This window comes from Lissotriton helveticus, chromosome 6 (genome assembly GCF_964261635.1).
Source record: "Lissotriton helveticus chromosome 6, aLisHel1.1, whole genome shotgun sequence".
Classification (NCBI taxonomy): domain Eukaryota; kingdom Metazoa; phylum Chordata; class Amphibia; order Caudata; family Salamandridae; genus Lissotriton; species Lissotriton helveticus.
The window spans coordinates 1,916,154,060-1,916,173,060 of NC_136067.1; the positions used below are offsets into that span (position 1 = coordinate 1,916,154,060).

The window sequence follows — 19,001 nt, forward strand, 5'->3', positions numbered from 1 at the left end:
CCATTGGTTTGACATGCATTTTGACCAAATTGCAGTATGGTGGATGCTTTCCCAGCAGAATGTTGTACATATAGCAGGAGTGAGTGATATTTGATTGAGTATGATTATATTACAGTATGGAAAATATAAGAGTTTACAGTGAGAACATTTGCTACATTGCAGCTGTTACCAGAATACTTTATAGCTCACTGTCTTTATGTGACTCAAAGGTAGACAGTTAGACATCAGTGATTTATTACTGTACCTCAACACAAGAACATTCTACAAGTTATGTGGCATTGTCCCTTTTTGGAATCTGATGATGATCTGATAATTCACAGTATAAAAAGGATACATTATTTTCTTCTGTATTTGGTCAAATCGAGATATCATAACAGTACATGCACCACATCCACCTTCCCCACATCCCAGTTTTGTTCCTGGTAAACCCACTGAGAGAAGGAAAGTTAAGGAAGATAACATTTGGTAACAACAACATTAAAAAGTTTTTATTTCCTTACATTTATTTGATATGTTTACATTCATATATTCTGAAACACTGGTATTTTGTTGGGTAGATATTATATTTTCCCCTCACACTTTGCTGCACATGTATGACCTTTAACCCAATTATAAATATTATTCCTTTACCTCAGTAGTTGATGGTGACATCTAATTCTATAGGAAATTCTGTTTTTGCATTCCTAATTACTTTGCCCCCATCAGCCAATTTACAAAAGAATTGGGGAATTTTCATTCACAAATCAACCTTTCAGTTGTCATAACTTGGTTTTGATGGGTCAAAGGGGTCAAAGGACACAGAGGGTTCCTCAAAAGGTATAATTTCCATTCAGCATGGAAATTTACATGGACGACTTTCATCACAAGCAACAAAAAACACTGAAGAAAAGCTCACTCAGTTAGTGATTTGAGTGGGTAAAATTTCGTACAACCTTTCTTGAGGTTCAAGAAAAAAGTTACTGTCCAGTGTAAAGGTAGTGTTGATGAATGTTGGTGATTATCGGATAATACTGTGCAAACAATAGAAAGTAATGACATGCAGAATACTATTTGATAACGATGGCTTTTTTTTTTAAAGAGATGCAACTCATGTTTATGTAAATCCTAATTTCAGGGTCTAACTAGGTGACTTTTTTGTGACTCACTTGACAAGTGAAACTCAGGTTTTAGTTATTATCAATCAGTGATTATATAAATATTTGGAAATTCTACTGCCACATTGTTCTAAAGTAAAAACAGTATGGTAAATCTCACCAACTCCTTCCATGCATCAAATGCTTTCTTCACTCCATGCTATCTCTTCTTCCCTCTATAGACATACACCCCACTGTAAAATGTACATCTTTTGAGGCAAATGTGTGCATGTGGTGTGCTTCCTTACAAATGAAAAATATCTGTGATGACATCTCAAATGCCGTCATATAATGAGTGTGTAAGTTTGTTTTATAATTGACATAGTGGTTGGTAACTACCATATTACTTTACTACCTAATTTTGTACAGCCTGTGTTCAGCTAATAGGTATAAGTGTTTACAAAACATATGTATGCTGGGACAATACATTAGAAATTGAACAATTTCAGATAAATATATTTGAAAACATTTAAATCTGTTGCAGCCTCTTTAATGTGATATATGATGCCACTTATGAAGTCAAATGTGAAACCATTTTCAGATTTTTTTTAAATGTTATAATATTGACCTCAACAGACAAACTTATTGCAGTACATAAGGACATATCAGTTCCCATGCTATCCTTAGTCTTTTCTGACTCAGCTGCCACAATTGTGTGACTTGTGCCCCAGGAAGCCACCTCTTCCCAAATTTAGAATCATATGCGCAGAGGCATAAAGCTCTCCTTAAATATTATATTTTGTGGACAATTTGGAGCTTCTTTTTGTAAAATGTATATACGGTTACTCACTGTGTGTACCACGTGCGAGGACCGAGCACTTTTCAAATCCATTGATATACTTGATCTGCCCTTTTCTACTTTCTTCATTGTAATTCTCTATTAGTTAAACAGTCCCAGTATTGCCACAATTTGTACTATATCTATTTACTGCTTGATTCCACTAGTTTTATTACTCTCTTGGTTAACAAATGCACTCTGTATGCTTCAGCTAAACAAGAGATTGTGAAGTATCCATGATCAGCTCATTTTGACCCAGTGTGTGCGTTCAAAAGTCAAAATTTCAGGCGCTCTCAGCGATTGAGAGAGACGGACGTGCCGGAGGTGGCCCTATCTTCTGTATGGTGATGTACTGAAATAGGGATAGAATGGCTGATCCGTCAGCATTATTGTATTTACAAAGGTAAGAAATGCTGCATTACCACTTCAAAGGTACTTTGCCTTGATGAAATACATAGTGAGGGACGGTCGGCCTCAGACACACCCACCAAATAATTCCAAACTTTTAAACATCCCACCCACCCAACCCACATCTTGTTTTCTTGGTTGTGTCTTGGACACTCATCTGCACTAACATGGAGCTGCAGCGTTCGCTGCAGCATTCAGGAAGATTTGGAGAAGGTTGCCCCGCACAGTGTGTGGTCTCCTCTTCCAGGGTGCTCTGTGTGTGATTTTCCTGATGGAGTCCCGGGAGTTGCACATATTTGTTCAGTGTCTTCAGGTTTTTCGGAGAAGAGAGAGCTGGGGTAGATGGTGCTGTGATGAAGGCAGTGGAGCACCCTGTGTTAAAACAGAGTGGCCATCAAGTAAGTGAGGAAAAGTACTTATTTTGAAAATGGGGAATGTTTCCCATTTGCATATTTTTATCCAATGCATTTGCATGATAATGATTATTTAAGGCCCCTTGTTGTTTCAGTGTGTTGTAGACACCGGTGTGAACACAGCGACGGTATGGAGGGGAAGAGAACGAGGAAGAGAAGACATGGTAGTTCTGCATCTTCCATAAGCCAGGAGGAGAAATTTGAGCAGAGGGCTCACAAAAAGTCTAGAACTCCTGAGAATCCTACACTTCTAACAGCAGCAGAGGTGGAAAATATGACCTAGGAAGTCTTGAATAAAGCTCTGCATTACTCTAGACAACAGGCAAAGGCTATGAAAGGTGTGGTAATTGATTCGTACTCTGCTAATGAAATATATTTCCAAAGAGCAGTTGACAATGATTCTGGACCACATTACAGATAATTCAGGGCTCCGTACAGCGCCCCGGCCAGAGAACCAGGAGGTGTTGTTGCCACAATATGTTAAGCTTCCGGTGGTGGAATTACCCCTTCATGAAAAATTAAAACAGTTAATCTTTTGATAATGGAAAGATTTGGATGTATGTGCAGTTCCCAGATTTCTTGCGAAGACGTGGGCTCCGCTAGAGGGAGAGGAGCTTATTCCACCGAATGTGACAGTGGACTCGATTGTTGCTCCTTTAATTGGAAAGATCACTGTAATTGTGAATGAATGCACTCCATCAGACATGGTGGATCAAAAAATTGATAGTGCACTGAAGAAAGCCTTTGGGTCTAGTAGCCTGATATTGACAGTGGCCACCAATGAGCATATGCAGCACAGTCTATGATTCATGATTTTGAATATTTATCACAGGCTTTTCAAGAGGGATCAGATTGTGCCAACATCTTCTTGCAGTTGGAACTGCATGCTAAATATTTAGCGGATATGTCATCTGATATAATCAGGTCTGCAGCAATATCGTCTGGTGCGCAAATTTTGGCATGCCATATTCTTTGGGTTCGAGATTGGAAGGTGGATTACTCCGAAAAAGCGGCATTCCATAAAATCCCCTTTTAAAGCATTTTAGAGATAAGTTGGATGAATTAATAATTAAGATTCACAAACACAGAAAGCACACTCTTCATTACGAGTCTTCATCAACTAAGTCTACCAAAGCATGGAAGAAAGAGTTCGATACATCATATAAAAAGGAAGGCAAATCCTACATGGCCCGTAGGAAGTACTGTGAGCACTGGACAATGGCTAAGGGGAAAGAGTCTTCAGGACCTTTAGGGACGGGAAGACAGCATTCCTGACAAATTACCAGAACCTTCCTTTTCCAGATTGTGTAGGAGGGCAATCATTAAAGTATTCCGGAATGTAGATGAAAACCATATCACATCAATGGGTTCTGGGTATCATTCAAAGAGGTTACTGGAAAAAAGTTCTATCCCCCTCCCCGTCCAGAGCCTGGAAATATGGTAATGAAAATTCAGTTAAATCCAGTAAAAATAGCTTCTTTATTGTCAGGAAACAGAACTCTTCTAGTCAAGAAGGCAATTATTTGGGTTCCATTGGATGAACAAGTAAAAGCAAACATACTCAATTTTCTTCTTAGCCAGAAAAGTCACAGGAGATTACAGGCCTGTAATGGATCTCAGATCTGTCAACAGATGAGTTAAGACAACTCATTCAGGATGACTAGCTTGCAGCATATGCTATCCTTGGTGTCAAAGGGAGACTTTCTGGTGACGATTATTATTATTATTATTATTAAAATTTTATATAGCGCGCAGCTACCCTTGGGCATCCCGGTGCTTTCCAGACCCATTTAAGAAACGGTACGTTTAATGTAATCAAACAGGAAAGAGGTAAGTTTTAAGACCTTTGCGAAATCTCAGTGTGCAAGTCTCAGCGCGCATTTCAAAAGGAAGCGAGTTCCAGAGCTTTGCTGTGTGAACTGAGAACCTTCTCCCACCCGTCCTAGCTCTTTTAATTCTAGGGACTAAGAGAAGATGTTTTTGATCTGACCGCAGTGTTCTACTGGCTTTATATGGGACCACTAGATTCCTCAATATTGGGGGGCCCTTACCCAGGAGGATTTTGTGGGCAGTGCAGAGTACCTTGAATTTCACTTGTTCGCGCACTGGCAACCAGTGCAGTGCCTTCAGAGCGGGCCGGGCAGACTGTGATCTAGGAATGCCCATGAGTAACCTTGCCGCCGCATTCTGGACCTGTTGGAGTTTGTCTAGGGAGGATTCCGGGGCGCCCAGGAAGATGGAATTACTAAAGTCTAACCTAGATATAATCAGCCCCTGGATCAGCAGCTTCCTTGATGTTACAGGCAAGAGGGGGAGGATTTTCCGCGCTGACCGTAACAGAGCAAAGCACACTCCCGCGGTTTTCTTGGCGTGAGTCCTAAAGGACAGGTCTTGCTCTATCCACACCCCTAGGCTCTTAATCAACTCTTTCGGGGTAGGCAAGTATCCCATACAACTTGGCCAGCTGGACAGAGGGAGCAGGGGATTTTTACTCCCTAACAGCATTACCTCTGTTTTTGAGCCGTTCAACTTCAGGGCTGACTCGTCCATCCAGGTGTGGATTGCCGACAGGCAGGAGTGAAGTAAGTCCGGGTTCTCTACCATTTGCATTTGCATTTGCAAGATGCATATCTTCATTTTGAGGTTCATTTGAGGCATCAGCAGAATTTGAGGCTTGCAGGGAGCCAGCTCCATTGCCAATTGCAAGTACTTCCATTCGTTCTCAAATCATCACCATGAATGTTTACAAAAGAGCTATCTCCCCTTATGACATTGTTACTCCAACAAAGGATCACTATTCTTTCATATCTCGATAACTGCTTGATTGTGGTTCCATTGTTTCACATGATGGAACAACGCACAAAAAAAGCTTTGGAAATATTACAAGAATATGGAATTCTAATTAGTGTTGAGAAGTTTCACCTAGTCCAAGCCCAGGAGTACATTTTCATAGGGGCAAAATGTGATAACAACAGAGACTTAAGCACTCTCCCAGACAAAAAGAAGAAGATTCAAACACACAATACTGCATTGATGTCGTAATCCAACCCAACAGCAGAAGAATGGTTGCAAATCCAGGGAGACATGGCAACAGCTGTTTTCCTTTTTCCATTGGCAAGATTTCATCTCAACAGGTTAATGAGACACATTTTGTTGCATTGGTCCGCAGTAACACAGGATCTTCTCCATACAACCCCAATCACTTCCTTTATGAAGAAAGAACTTTCATAGTGGTTCCACAAAGTCAATTTTCTGAAAAGGGGCTCCATTGACAGCGACACCACAGATCCCCATAATGATAGATGCCAGTCCTTCAGGACGAGGATATTGGATGGAAACCCAGCAGGCCCTGGGAAGATGGTCTCTAGAACAGAAGCAAAATCACCTAACTGGAAACAATTGCAAGCAGTGTACCTGGCGTTAATGATCTTTGCTCTGGAACTTCAGGGCAAAGCAGTGGTAATACGGATGGACAATATAAGAATGAAGGTTTACATCAACAAGCAAGGGGGAACAAAGGTGTCTTCACTTTCTTTGATCATGGATCACATCTTTCTTTGGGCTCAGAGTAACATCACGTCTCTAACAGCTATCGACTTCAAGGACAAAATAAATGTGGTGGAAGACAAGTTCAGTTGAAACATCCCTCCTGTCACAGAATTGTGTCTCAACCGCCACATCTTTTTCCAGATTTGCAGCTTGTGGGGCCACCCAGTTACAGATCTTTTTGCCAAGTGACAGAATGCTCAAATACCGATGTACTGTTCACGATGGAGAAAGGAAGATACATAGGATTTGGACACTCTTTCAATGGTAAGTAGGTCTGCTGTACGGAAGTGATCTTGATTGGACCAGTCTGGCCTCGCATCCCCTGGTACTCTCTTATAGTGAGGATGAAAATGGACACACTGAGTGGAACCTGCCATTGTTCGCCTATCTTAATTTTCAGGCCAGCAGTTTGCGAAAAATGAGACTGACGGCTAGAAATTGAAAGGGCAGAGCTAAGAAAGGGTCTGTCTGAGAGAGTGGCTAACTCGAATTTGAAGACTTATAACCGCCATTTAAGATCTTTTTCGTAGTTGGTGTGAGGAATGCCAGATCTCCCCATGTACTCCTTCCCTTTTACAGATATTGGAGTTTTTACAGGATGGGTTTGAGCTTGGTCTTAAAGTGGCAACCGTCAAGCTTCAATGGGCAACTATTAAAACCTTCGACTCACCCCTAGTAGATTCTACAAAAGATTTTGATTTAAGCAGTAGGTTGTTTACAATCTACTTCCCTGGATTTGTTGAGCATTTGAACTGTTTTTCTGGTGGCTCTTATATCTGCCAGACATCTGCCAGATGTTTAGAAGAGACAGGTTCTCTTTCTCATAGATTCTCTTTCCTGAGGATTTTTAAGGAGAGTACTACATTTAAGTCCATCTTTTGTCCAAAGGTTAACAGGTTTTTTCGTACAGAACAGGAAATCATTTTGCCTGTCTAATCCTCATACACAGGAGGAGTCAGTACTCCACCATTTTGATGGTAAAAAAACTCTACTGGAGTATCTGGAGAGGAAAAGGAATTCAGAACCCTTGGTTCTTCTAGTTTATTAGTTATTTTCTCTTCAGGGAAAAAGGGACATAAACCTTCGATCCAAACACTTAGTAGATGGATCAGGTCTACTATTTCTTTAGCATACAAAAAGTGTCAGGACTCTCATGCAGGCTTTGATGGAAGTTAAACACGAAGCATGGCTGCTCCCTAAGCGGAATCACAGGGAGCCTCTTTAGTTGAAAATTTGTAGGGCAGCCACATGGCAAATTCCTTCTACTTTTCTCTGACATTACAGAGTTCTCCAAGAGACAGCGATTAAGAATGTGTTTGGCATTAAAGCTCTTTCTGGTATGACATGAATAGATGAGAACTTTATTAAAATGTTGATCTGAACGTAATACCTTTTTGTTGTCCTGGTCTTTTTGTCCTGGCCTTCTAAGTCTCATTATGTAATTAATCATGGCAAAGTACCTTTGAGGAGATAATGCTTGATTACTTACTGGTAATTGCATTACTCCGATTAGTTACTTTACTTGGATTAATTATACACGCCATCCCACCCAGCGAACTTGCAGTTGAGTGACCCAAAAAAACAGGACATGGGTTGGGAGAGTGGAGTTTTTAAAAGTTTGGAATGAAATAGTGGGTGTGTCTGAGGCTGACCTCCTCTCACTACTTAATGAATCCAGGCAAAGTACCTAATCAGAGTAATGCAGTTACCGGTAAGTAATCGAGCATTACTCAGCCATGCCACAATTAAACATAAGTCAAAAATGTTCAAGTCCCATGTCCTTTGTTTACTGTGGCCCCTTTTCCCTGTGATATAGAGTGTTGCAATTAAAATAACAGTAAATTAAATGTGAAGAATTAAAACCAATGCGCGTGGCTGGCAGAAGATTGAGGCAGTTGGTCGGAGTGGCGGCACTGACGTGTCGAACTTGGAAATGCGCGCTCTAGCTGTATCTCCTTGGCCTACCAAGTGGCCTCAGCTACTACTAATGGGCCACATTATCAAGAACGGTTATAACATTATCGCCTCTTTAGCATCAGGAAACTGCTGCTAAAGCTACGATAAGGAGCTTCATAATATGCCCTTGTGAATTCCCATAGAAGCCCAAGTTTGATGTCCTTCACACCAGAACCTGGGCTTCTATGGGAATTCACAAGGGCATATTATCAAGCCCCTTATAGCTACTTTAGCGGCAGTTTCCTGCCGCTAAAGCGGCAATAATGTTATCGCCGTTCTTTATAATATGGCCCTATGTGTCTGCACTTCAAGGGGGACGAGTGAATAGACTGGTTTCACGTGCTTTTCATTTGAAATATTTAAATAGTTTAGATTTGTTGATTAGTATTTTGTTTTACTTTGAAGGAAATGTCAACATTTTAGTTTCATGGAAGAATATATGAAGTTAATGATTTGGGCTCTGACTTTTTGGCATTCCAAAATGCACTCAAAATGTACACAACAATCTCCATATAACTGGAGTGTAGGTGTCTCTGTACATTACCATTTTACAACATGCAGTTTTCAGACCAATGTACATGTGGAAGCTGCAGTGTGGTGTCCTTCATGGCTGTGCACGAGTGACATTGAGAGATAGGAGTCGGTGCAGGCTATGTTGGTGTGGTACATGAGGTACTGCCACACCTGGGAGCCATTTACGTCTGTAAACCTATGTGTATGGCCATTAGCGACTTTGTGAATCGGGGCCAGTGTCTTGAAAACTTAGGGGCATATTAGCAAGAACCTTGTTAAAATTATCGCCATTTTAGCTGCAGGAAACTGCCGCTAAAACGACGATAATGGGCTTGCTCATATGCGTTATAGAATTCCAATAGAAGCCCAGGTTAGATGTCCTTCACATCAGAACCTGGGCTTCTATGAGAATTCACAAGGGCATATTATCAAGCCCCTTATCGCCACTTTAGCGGCAGTTTCCTGCCGCTAAAACAGCGATAATTTTAACAAAGTTCTTGCTAATATGCCCCTAATGTGATAAAAGCAATTATTGACCTTTCGTGTGTTTCTCACCAATATAATAAGGCAGAATAGAGTTGGCAAACAAATAGATAACAACATCCTGGCCAGCCCCAGGTTTCAAAGCATGCCAAAAACCAGACATGAAGGCTATTCTGCAGCCCATCTTTGGATACATTTTCTTCTAAGGTAGGTCAACAGGGTCATTTCAGGCTCTGCATGTTTCTCCACGACCTACAAAAAAACAAGAAATATATTAGCCATGAACAAATAAAGGTATACAAGTTGTATAATTATTCTCTTTTTTTTTTATTATTCCCCCGTAGGGACAAGTCATCAGCACAGAAAAAAACAATATATACATATCTCATAGATCATAAAATATACATTTAAGCAATATTTTGTTCTTTAAATTAAATAATTAGCTTTTCATATCTCCAAATGTTCTTGAATTGTACCCCAGATTGATATTCCCAATTACCGTTTCCTAGCCCCCTTCAGAGCATACAGACTCCATTCCAATTCCAAAAGATTATACAACTTTGAGCGCCAAAATTCAAATGAAGGGGGTTCTTCTTGTAACCAATCAGAAGCGATAAAAAGACGAGCGGCAGTCATTGCCACAAATAGCAAGTATCTAAATTTGAATAAAGCAGTACCCTGTTTCACATTTTCACCTATACCTAAAAGCATCAAAGCTGGAGAAATGTTGACAGTAGATTGTGTAATCATAGAAAGAAAATTTTCCATGTGGATAAAAAATTGGCGTAGTTTAAAGCATCCCAAAAATATATGAATACTATCTGCATTGTCAGATTTGCATCGGAAACATTTCCCATCATATTGTGAACCCCACTTCATCATACGCTCTGGAGTATATTATAAACGAAAAATAGTCTTAAAAAATTGAGTCTTCAAATTAGCAGATAGGAAAGCTTCCTTAGACATAATTATTGCATCTTCTATTAATAAGGAAAGTTCCCCCAGCTGACCCTGCCAATACAAATTAAACTTCTGCAAGTCATCAGGTCTATATTCCATTAGCATGTTATACAAAAGCCCAATTTTCTCACCTCTGTGAATCGCCTCTACTACGGGGCTAATCCCATCTCTTAATTGAAGATATTTGAAAAAGGACGATTTGGTCAATTGATATTTTAAAGTCAATCTCTCGTAAGTAGCAAGTGACCCGTTCAATTCAAACAAATCCCCAATTTGCGCTATCCCGCGGTGTGTCCAATCTAAAGCAACCCTGTCCTGAAAAACAAAGGGTAATGTTTTCTCTGCATTGAATGGAGTATAATATGACACTTTCCCAATCTTAATCATTCTAGCAACCTTTCGCCATACTGTAAAAGCTGATTCCACTACCTTATAATGTGTTCTCTTATAGTAATTCCCCTCTAGCTCTTTGAATAAACTACGTTTGGCGTGAATCCCCAGCAATAAATATTATATAGAAGGTGCTTCTGCCATATCCTCCACCGATTCCCCCGTAGCAATCGCATTCTTTATAAAAAACAAACATAGAAATATAACATAAAATCCGGAATAGCCCGTCCACCTCGCTCAACCGGGAGAGTCATCAGTCTCATTGCCATCCGAGGTTTCCCGGGAGACCATAGGAATCTTGCGCAAGTGGACTGTAGCTGTTGTATATATTGAAATGGAATCTCTAATGGTATAGCTCTATACATATAAAGAACTTTTGACAAGATACTCATCTTAATAATATTCCCTCTTCCTATAATTGTTAATTGCAGTCGTCCCCACCTTTCTAACGACTGCTTAATGTGTTGGAATGTACTAGTCCAGTTGGCTTCCACAATATCATTCATAGAAGTTTTAATTATTATACCAAGATATGTTACTTCGGATACAACTCTAGGATCACTGAATCGCATATTCTCCGTACATAGTACTTGAGTCTTCCCAGAGTTTAATTTATAACCTAATATTGAACCGAATTCTAAAGCCAGCCGTTTAATCTCTATTAATGCTTCAATTGGATTGACAGTCATAACTGCCACATCATCCGCATATGCGAATACCGTGTGTGGAGTATTTTGCACTATGAATGGCTTAATTAAAGGGTTATTAGATAATCTATTTAATAAAGGATTAATAAATAAGGAGAATAATAATGGGGAGCAGGGACACCCCTGCCTTGTACCTCTTGTAATACTAATCACTGCAGATTTCCTCCCCATTGCGGCGATTCTCGCATTTGGAGCTGAATATAGCACCTGGATTGCTGTCATAAAATTATCACCAAAGCCTGATTTTCTCATAACCTCCCATAAATAATGCCATTCAACGTGGTCAAACGCTTTCTCAGCGTCAAGTAATATTAAAGCTAGTGCGCGCTTTTCGGCCTGAGCAATATCCATCAGAGTAAAAACTTTATTTATATGTGTCACGGTACCTCGTTTAGGAATGAATCCGTGTTGATCTAAAGAGACCAGCGGAGTTATAACTTTTGAAATTCGATTAGCTAATCATTTTGAGTATAACTTACTATCGCAGTTAAGTAAAGAAATAGGACGATATGATCCCGGAAGTTCTGGAGGCTTGCCCTTTTTACTGAACACAACGATCAAGACATCATTCCATGACTTTGGTGATTTACCCTTCTGTGCAGCTCTAAAAGTATCCAACATAATATATTTTAATTGTTCATAAAATAATTTATAAACCTCCCCGGGGATATAGTCTGGTCCGGCTGCTTTACCATTCGCCAAACTTTTTACCGCAAGATCCAATTCTTCCATAGTAAATGGACTATCCAGCCATTCCCTATCGTTATCATTCAACTGCACACACTCCCCTAAATCAAATCGTGCGCTTGTTCTGTCAACTTTTTGTTGCGTATACAATTCCACATAGTACTGCTGGAGTATATCAAGGATTTTATCTGGATCCTGTTGTAAGTTACCATGTTGATCCTGCATATTAGATATAGACCTAGAAGTTGACTGCATCTTTAACCGTAAGGCCAATGATCTCCCAATTGCCTCACCGTATTCGTGCACGTGTCGTTTGTGTACCAAATACTTTTCATTGCTCCACACCCCCGTTATCTTAGCTTGACATCTAGCGACTTTATCCTCCGCATCTGCTATATTCCGTTGAGAGGTGCTTTTTTGAATTTCCATAAGTAAATTCTCCTCAGAAGTTCTTAATAACCTATATAAATCTTGCATTTCTCCCCTTAGTTTCTTCAGCCGAAAATTACCATAGCTCATCACCTCCCCTCTGAAACACGCTTTAAGTGTTTCCCACACTATATAAATACTAGCAGTATCTACATTAAAATTGATGAATTCCGTTATCCAGTTTGCCATAGTCGTCTTAAACTCTACATCTAAACATAATTTCCTGTCAAAAGAAAAAAATCTTGTAACAAAATCAGTTGAAGAATCCGGTATGCTTAGCACAATAGGTGCATGATCAGATGTTACTTTGGGAAATAATTCAATATACGCTTCAGCTAATATCAATAAGGGAGAAAAAAAATAATCTAATCGAGCCATTTTTTTATGTGGAAACGAATAATAAGTATAACCGGGTGATACAGATTTCAAATTACTCCAGGTATCTACCAGGCCATGATCTGTTACCAAATTGTATAAAGCCTTGAAAACCCGTGGTTGTATAATTATTCTCAATTTGAAACAATGACCTTGTCTGAAACCCTCTCTATCTGAATACACGGTCAAGTTTAGGGTTTGAATATTCAGAAAAGGTAAAGAAAACATATAAAACATTGTTGTAGTGGCTTTCTCGTTATTCCACTCTCCACTATCATGCGCCCTCTCGCTTAGAGTGCCAGGTCTCCTCCCCAGGGGGTAGTACATACATGCAGAGACACGTGTTACTTTGTTAGTGGTTGACCTTTCGTATTTAGGGTGAAGAACTTACTCTAGTAATATTTAAGCACCTTCTGACGGTCGTCATGTTACAAAGGTATCAGGGTATTATCCATTAATGTCCTGCAGCATTCTTAATGCACTCCACAGAAGTAACAATTTATTGATGATATATTGATGTGAATAAACATGGGTGGAGCTTCCGGGGGTGTTTGGAGTGTTATACCCCCCTAATAAATGTATTACTTTATACACAGTTGGTTACAAGTGGTTTCTGTTGGGTATGGTGAGGTGTCTGTCGGATTTCACACGGAATTATTACATACACACAGACAAAAATGCACATAAACTATCTCCCTCTCCGTCTTGAAAGTCCTCAACATTTTTTTTTTCTTTCTAAAAAATATTGTGTTTTCCTTCGCTTAGTACTCCTACCACCCCGCACTCCGCTCCCTTCCCTTTCCACTGCAACCTAGGCCCCTCTCACGCCCCCTGCTTGTCCTATAATGTATTTTAACATTATATGCCAATGTGATTGTTGGGAAATCTGAAGCTCATTCCCACCCACCTCCTACATTCTCACTGACCAAGCTTCGCCGATGTGAATAAAGTGGGATATTTGCTCTGCCCATGGGTGTAGTTTTATCTTTTCAAACCCCTGGTTATAGCTATGTTCTCTTGGAGAGTAGGGTGAAAAGCAAGGTGGGAGATACTACTAACTTGCATATTGTAAGTTGACTGTTGACTGCCCAGTAGGTACATACATGGTCCACTTATAGGATTTTAAAATATGGTCTTGATAAGCACCCTGTAGAAAAATATCTTCATGAGCCACAATGTCTCATTGCAGGATAGCAATTTGCAATATTGTTGACCTATATATGGAATTCTAATTTAAACTCTAAATTCATAACTAGTCTTAAATTCTTTCAATTAAGATAACATTTATAGTGTTTTACTAGCTTTTTCTGAAGTGTAACCTTTTTCTGAACTGTATCAGTCAAAAGATGTTGTATATATACTTTCGTTACAAATTGTAGTGTTATATTTACTTTTTTTATTGGATGCTTTGGACTATGAGCAGTACCTTTTGTGTCACAGATTGGTATAGGCACTCAATAAGCCATCATAAATGCTCATCTTTGCACCCATGCATCCATTTATCAACCCACTGATTAATCATTTCATTCTCCCTCTGACACAATTGCAATAAAACACACACAAACTCAACTCATTGGCAATTACTAAGGCCACATCCTAATCCATAGGTTTTTTTGCCTAACATGCCACCTCAGTTCGGACCCAGCCATATGCAAATCAGTCTTGTCCCTGCTCCTCATGGGAACAGTCCAACATGAACTGCAACGCCAGGCCCTCTCTGAACCGAAACACAAGCACCCTAGGACTAGTTTCAAACTAGTTAGAACTCTTCAGTCATGTACAGCTAGGACCCAGTGGTTCAGTAATCCCAGGACCCATGACTGGTTATACTCAGTGTACTTAGGGTGGCAAACTAACAAAACAACAAGGTGAAGGATGGAATTCTTGAATTAATCTCAGCCAATGGCAATCGCTCTGGCCTCATCCCAATTCATTGTTTTTTGCCCACCATGCCACCTCAGTTTGGATCCAGCCATAGGCAAAAAAGTCTTGCCCCTGCTCATCATGGGAACAGGCTAGCTCGAACTGCAAGGCCAGGTCCTTCCTGAACGGAACTCAAGCAACCTAGTGAGATGGGTATGCCCAAACGTGGGTTCCGTGCTCGATATGCCACTGGATTCAGGCTATCCTGGTTGATTAGGAGTGATACCCTAAAACCTATCCTATGATACTTTTTTCCGGTCCAGAGAGGACCTGGCCTGGCAGTTTGGGCTAGACTGTTCCCATAGGGAGCAGTGTCAAAAATGATTTGCATATGAATGGGTCCAAACTGGAATGGCATGATGAGCAAAAAGAAAAAAAATTATTTAGGCCCAGATCTCTGATTGGGGGTGAGTGTTTGACATTGTTTAGCATTCCGTAGATCAATTGTTCTTTTTGCATTTCTCAACCCGAGTGGGACTTCAGGTGTAAAATTAGACTTCTGGTGTAAAGTTAGAATTCATGTCTAAACTTAGAATTTAGGTCTAAAGTTAGACTTCAGGTCTAAACTTACGAACATATTCATGAGGGCATTGCATCATGCTTGCATCATGCGTAGTGGTACATACATGACTCAAAGGTCCAAGTCATATTTCTGAAGCACGCGAAGGTACCTTGCGCAAGGTTGCCTGTGTTAGTGCTAGGCTGCTAAAAGAGCTCAAGTGCAGAAGGAAAGGACACGAATGTACCATATTAGATAAATACAGTGCATTCCTGTCCTGTCCCAGGGCACCGGGCAGCGCAGTAAGGTAAGTTGCTGCACTGCGCCATCAATCTTATAAATATGCCCCTCAGACTTTTGTTTTAACTTTACCTTTGTGAATCGGACCCACAATGTATAACATATTATGGTCCAAAAAGTTATTTTATGGTGAGGATATCCATTACAAACCACTGGGCCTTCAACCTTGCAGCTCATTATCATGGCCATAACACCTAATTATGGCAATTATGGAACAAAATAAACAGTTATGCATCAACATAGCATCTGTGTAATTGAAGTGTTATTTCCAACCACTTTAGAGGGAACAGAAAAAGGAAAGAACAAATATTGATCAAGGCTTTAAATGTGTTCAGCTCAATTTAGGGAGGATTGTTATACTATGGGAGCAAAACTGGAGTTGTGATACCATATGTGCCTAAAATCCCACAACATAAATCAATATAGTTCCCAGTAAGTAAACCAGTTTCATTGAGGAAACCCTAGAGTATCCTTGGTAGCTTGTTATGAGCATCATGCTGGATCCAGGGAAATATTTACAACAAGGGGTGGTGATGGACAGAGTCTCTGAATTAAGCAGAATACTCTCACCCAGTCAAGAGATCAGGGCTAGATCCAACACCGTTTTTCCAGGGAAAGCTACAGTGACTCAAAACACAGTGCCATCTTAAGCTATTAGCACGCTGGACAGCTGCCGGCTGGCCCCACGAGCATAGGGGCCACATGCAGACCAGAATTTAACACTCATTCTCTGTTAAACATTTGTATTCCTGAGTGATTGTGTAGGCAGGGCCCAGTGAACTGCTTTGCCCGGGGACCTATAATGCTGTTAAGATGGTCCTATCAAAATACAATGGAAGTGAATGGGGTGTGCTTGGAAGTGACTGAGGGATCCTCTAATGCTGGCCTTTCAAGCATCCAGTAGTGAGTTATGAAGGCCCGGGACCTAGCAACCATTTGAAACCAGCCTGAGAAAGAGCTAGGGTAGAGAAGAATTCATGGTCCATCCTCGTTGAAGGTAGATGTATGCGGCTGTGTGCGCCTAGGGTTTGAGACATCAAGCACAGAGAGGCTGCTTAAGCTTGATGCACTTCTCTACCCCCTAACCCTACTTCTGCAGGCCCTGATATTACACTAGTTTGAATGTATTCCGAGGCAGATGTAATCTGTACTAAGCCACGGACTACATCACTACAGCAGTGACCCATCTGAGTTTGAATTTAGACAGCACGCCTAAATAAACTACTAGTCGCCGGTATCAGGCGTTTGATGGATCGGCTTAATGTATCAAACCTCACCATGTGCTGGTGATGCCTAAGCCAATGTGTTGAGTGGTCCTGTTGCAATGTTGTAACAAGTCTATCCATTGAACCAGTCAGTCTTGCAAAGTTGTTACTCATCATGATCTGACCATCCTTAATGTTTTCCTAAGACTCTCTTGCCTATCGAGCAATTGTGACATTGTGCGATTGATGGACATAAGTTGCCGATTTACATTTTTAATCTTTTTGGTTTCCAGCCACTGCACAGTGAGCATAAAAGCCTCTAACCCTCCAAACAATTAAGATGTCTCAGTAGCATTTTCCGCAGCAAGGAGACCAGCATTACGAGAGGATGTGGCATGACGATGCTTCTACAAAGACCTGCAACGCATATGTCTGTCTCTCAAAGGTGCAGTAGTGCTTTCCCTGCCTGGGGTTGGTTTATCTCCTATATCTGGGAAAACAGGGAGTGGTGAAACTGTAGCTCTTCTAGTGCTTGTTACTTGCTCTGTCTGTGCGACAGGTATGTTTGAGGATTCTTCAATTTCACAAGGACTTTTATCAGTGCCATCTTGCTCTTTGTTACTCTCTATCTGTTGTGATACATCTGATAAAAAATATATGGTTGTAGTTTAGATGAGAAGTGGAGATTGTAGGTAACTCTAAGTTCCCTTCTCTCATCACCGGCTACACATAGTGACAATTTCTTTGGGAGCAAACGATTTTACATGTGTTTCTCTACATATGATAAATTGATGATTATTGTTACTATAACTCCGATAATGCATTTAAAAGTTGAAACAACGATTAAAATGGAGTGACTTTCTGACATGCACTGATGAAATTACTGTATTTCTTATACTATCATGATATAATGAAAAACAAATGAAATCTTACCTTCCAATGTAGATTACAGATTGGAGGTATCTATGTTGGACACCTCAACAGCACCCTTCGGCTGAATTGCTACCTCAATCATGGTTTACCTGGGTGTGGGTATTGGCTGCTGGGCTGATCCTCTGCCTGTCCCACGTGCCTCTGCCAAGTGACTTGCTAAGTTCTGTTTCATATGCGATCTTAAGTCGTACCATCTTTTCCTGATTTCTGAGGAAGCACGTTGCGTCACTCCAAGTGAATTGATTTTCTCCAGGATGTAATTCGAGGTTTTATATTTTTTAGTGTTTCTGTCACAGTAAAGGGAGCTCTTTATTTCTTTTGGAGTTTTATATAGCACAAACTCAACCCAAAGGTTACAGACAGGCACATTCATTTTGTTAGGCAGAATCACAGGATGTTGAGCGTCCCTGCCGAGACTCAAACTTAGTTCTCCAGCTTCGAGGTCGATCGCTGTAGCCACTAAGCCATACACAAACAGCTCCTCATTATGGCCAACACACTCCTCGGTGAGGAGCTCCAGCTCCTTCTCTGAGAACGTAAGCTTGCGCTTTCTAGCTTCAAGGTCTTGGTCTGCCTCTTCCCTGAACATATGGGTAATTCTTTGCAGCCAATAATTTATACAAGGGGCCACAGATGTACACCTGCAACAGCACTCACTTCCTCTGTGTTGTAGAACACTAGGAGGGGAATGCATTTGAACACTTCCTCATAGTGATGCCATCATTATTGCTAGAAAGTCATCATTTTGCCCTGTTCACCCCCGTTTTTTTGCTGAATGATACTGGTGGTAACTGACTCTGGCTGTACACTAGGCTCTGCCAACCAGGCTCAGGTCCAGTGCTATGTTTAAAAAGGTACATGTTATAGGGTACGCTTACAATTGGCAATGACAGACCCTATAAATCCCTAGTAGATAATAGCGCGAGGGGGTTGCAATCTACCAATAAGTCCTTAGTATTTAATGGGGCATAGAGGTTTAGAGTCCAGCAGATTTCCATCACTTGCATGTGAGTGCTGCTATGTGCCTGCTGTCCTTTTAAAAGCAGTCCTGCCTTGCAGCCTGTCTTTAAAGGTAAATTCTTACAATTGGTATTGACAGACCATGTAAGTCTCTAGTATATATTAGGGCTACGGGGGTTCAAACTACCTATATGCCCCTAGTATATAATAGGGCATGGAAGTTTAGAGGCTGAGCAGATTTCCTGCACTTGCATGTTCGTACTGCTGAGTGCCTGTTGTCATTTTAAAGGCAGCCTGGCTTTGTAGACTGTCTTTAAAAGTACATTTTGTGCAAACTTGACTTTGATGGTATGGACAATTTAAATTGATAATCTACCTTATTGTTACATATTAGGCACCC

The 19,001-nt window shown here is 40.5% G+C and overlaps 1 protein-coding gene across 3 annotated transcripts in view; it reads right to left on the reverse strand.

The window, feature by feature from the left end:
- LOC144763874 (xanthine dehydrogenase/oxidase-like) overlaps window positions 1-19,001 on the reverse strand; it is a 385,606-nt gene that overhangs the window by 308,613 nt on the left and 57,992 nt on the right. For all 3 annotated transcript variants that reach the window (XM_078649867.1, XM_078649866.1, XM_078649865.1), the window contains exons 2-3: window positions 9,428-9,485; window positions 335-431 (exon numbers count right to left, since the gene is read on the reverse strand). In XM_078649867.1, the coding sequence (XP_078505993.1) occupies window positions 335-431; window positions 9,428-9,485 (155 nt within the window). The remainder of the gene's footprint in view (window positions 1-334; window positions 432-9,427; window positions 9,486-19,001) is intronic.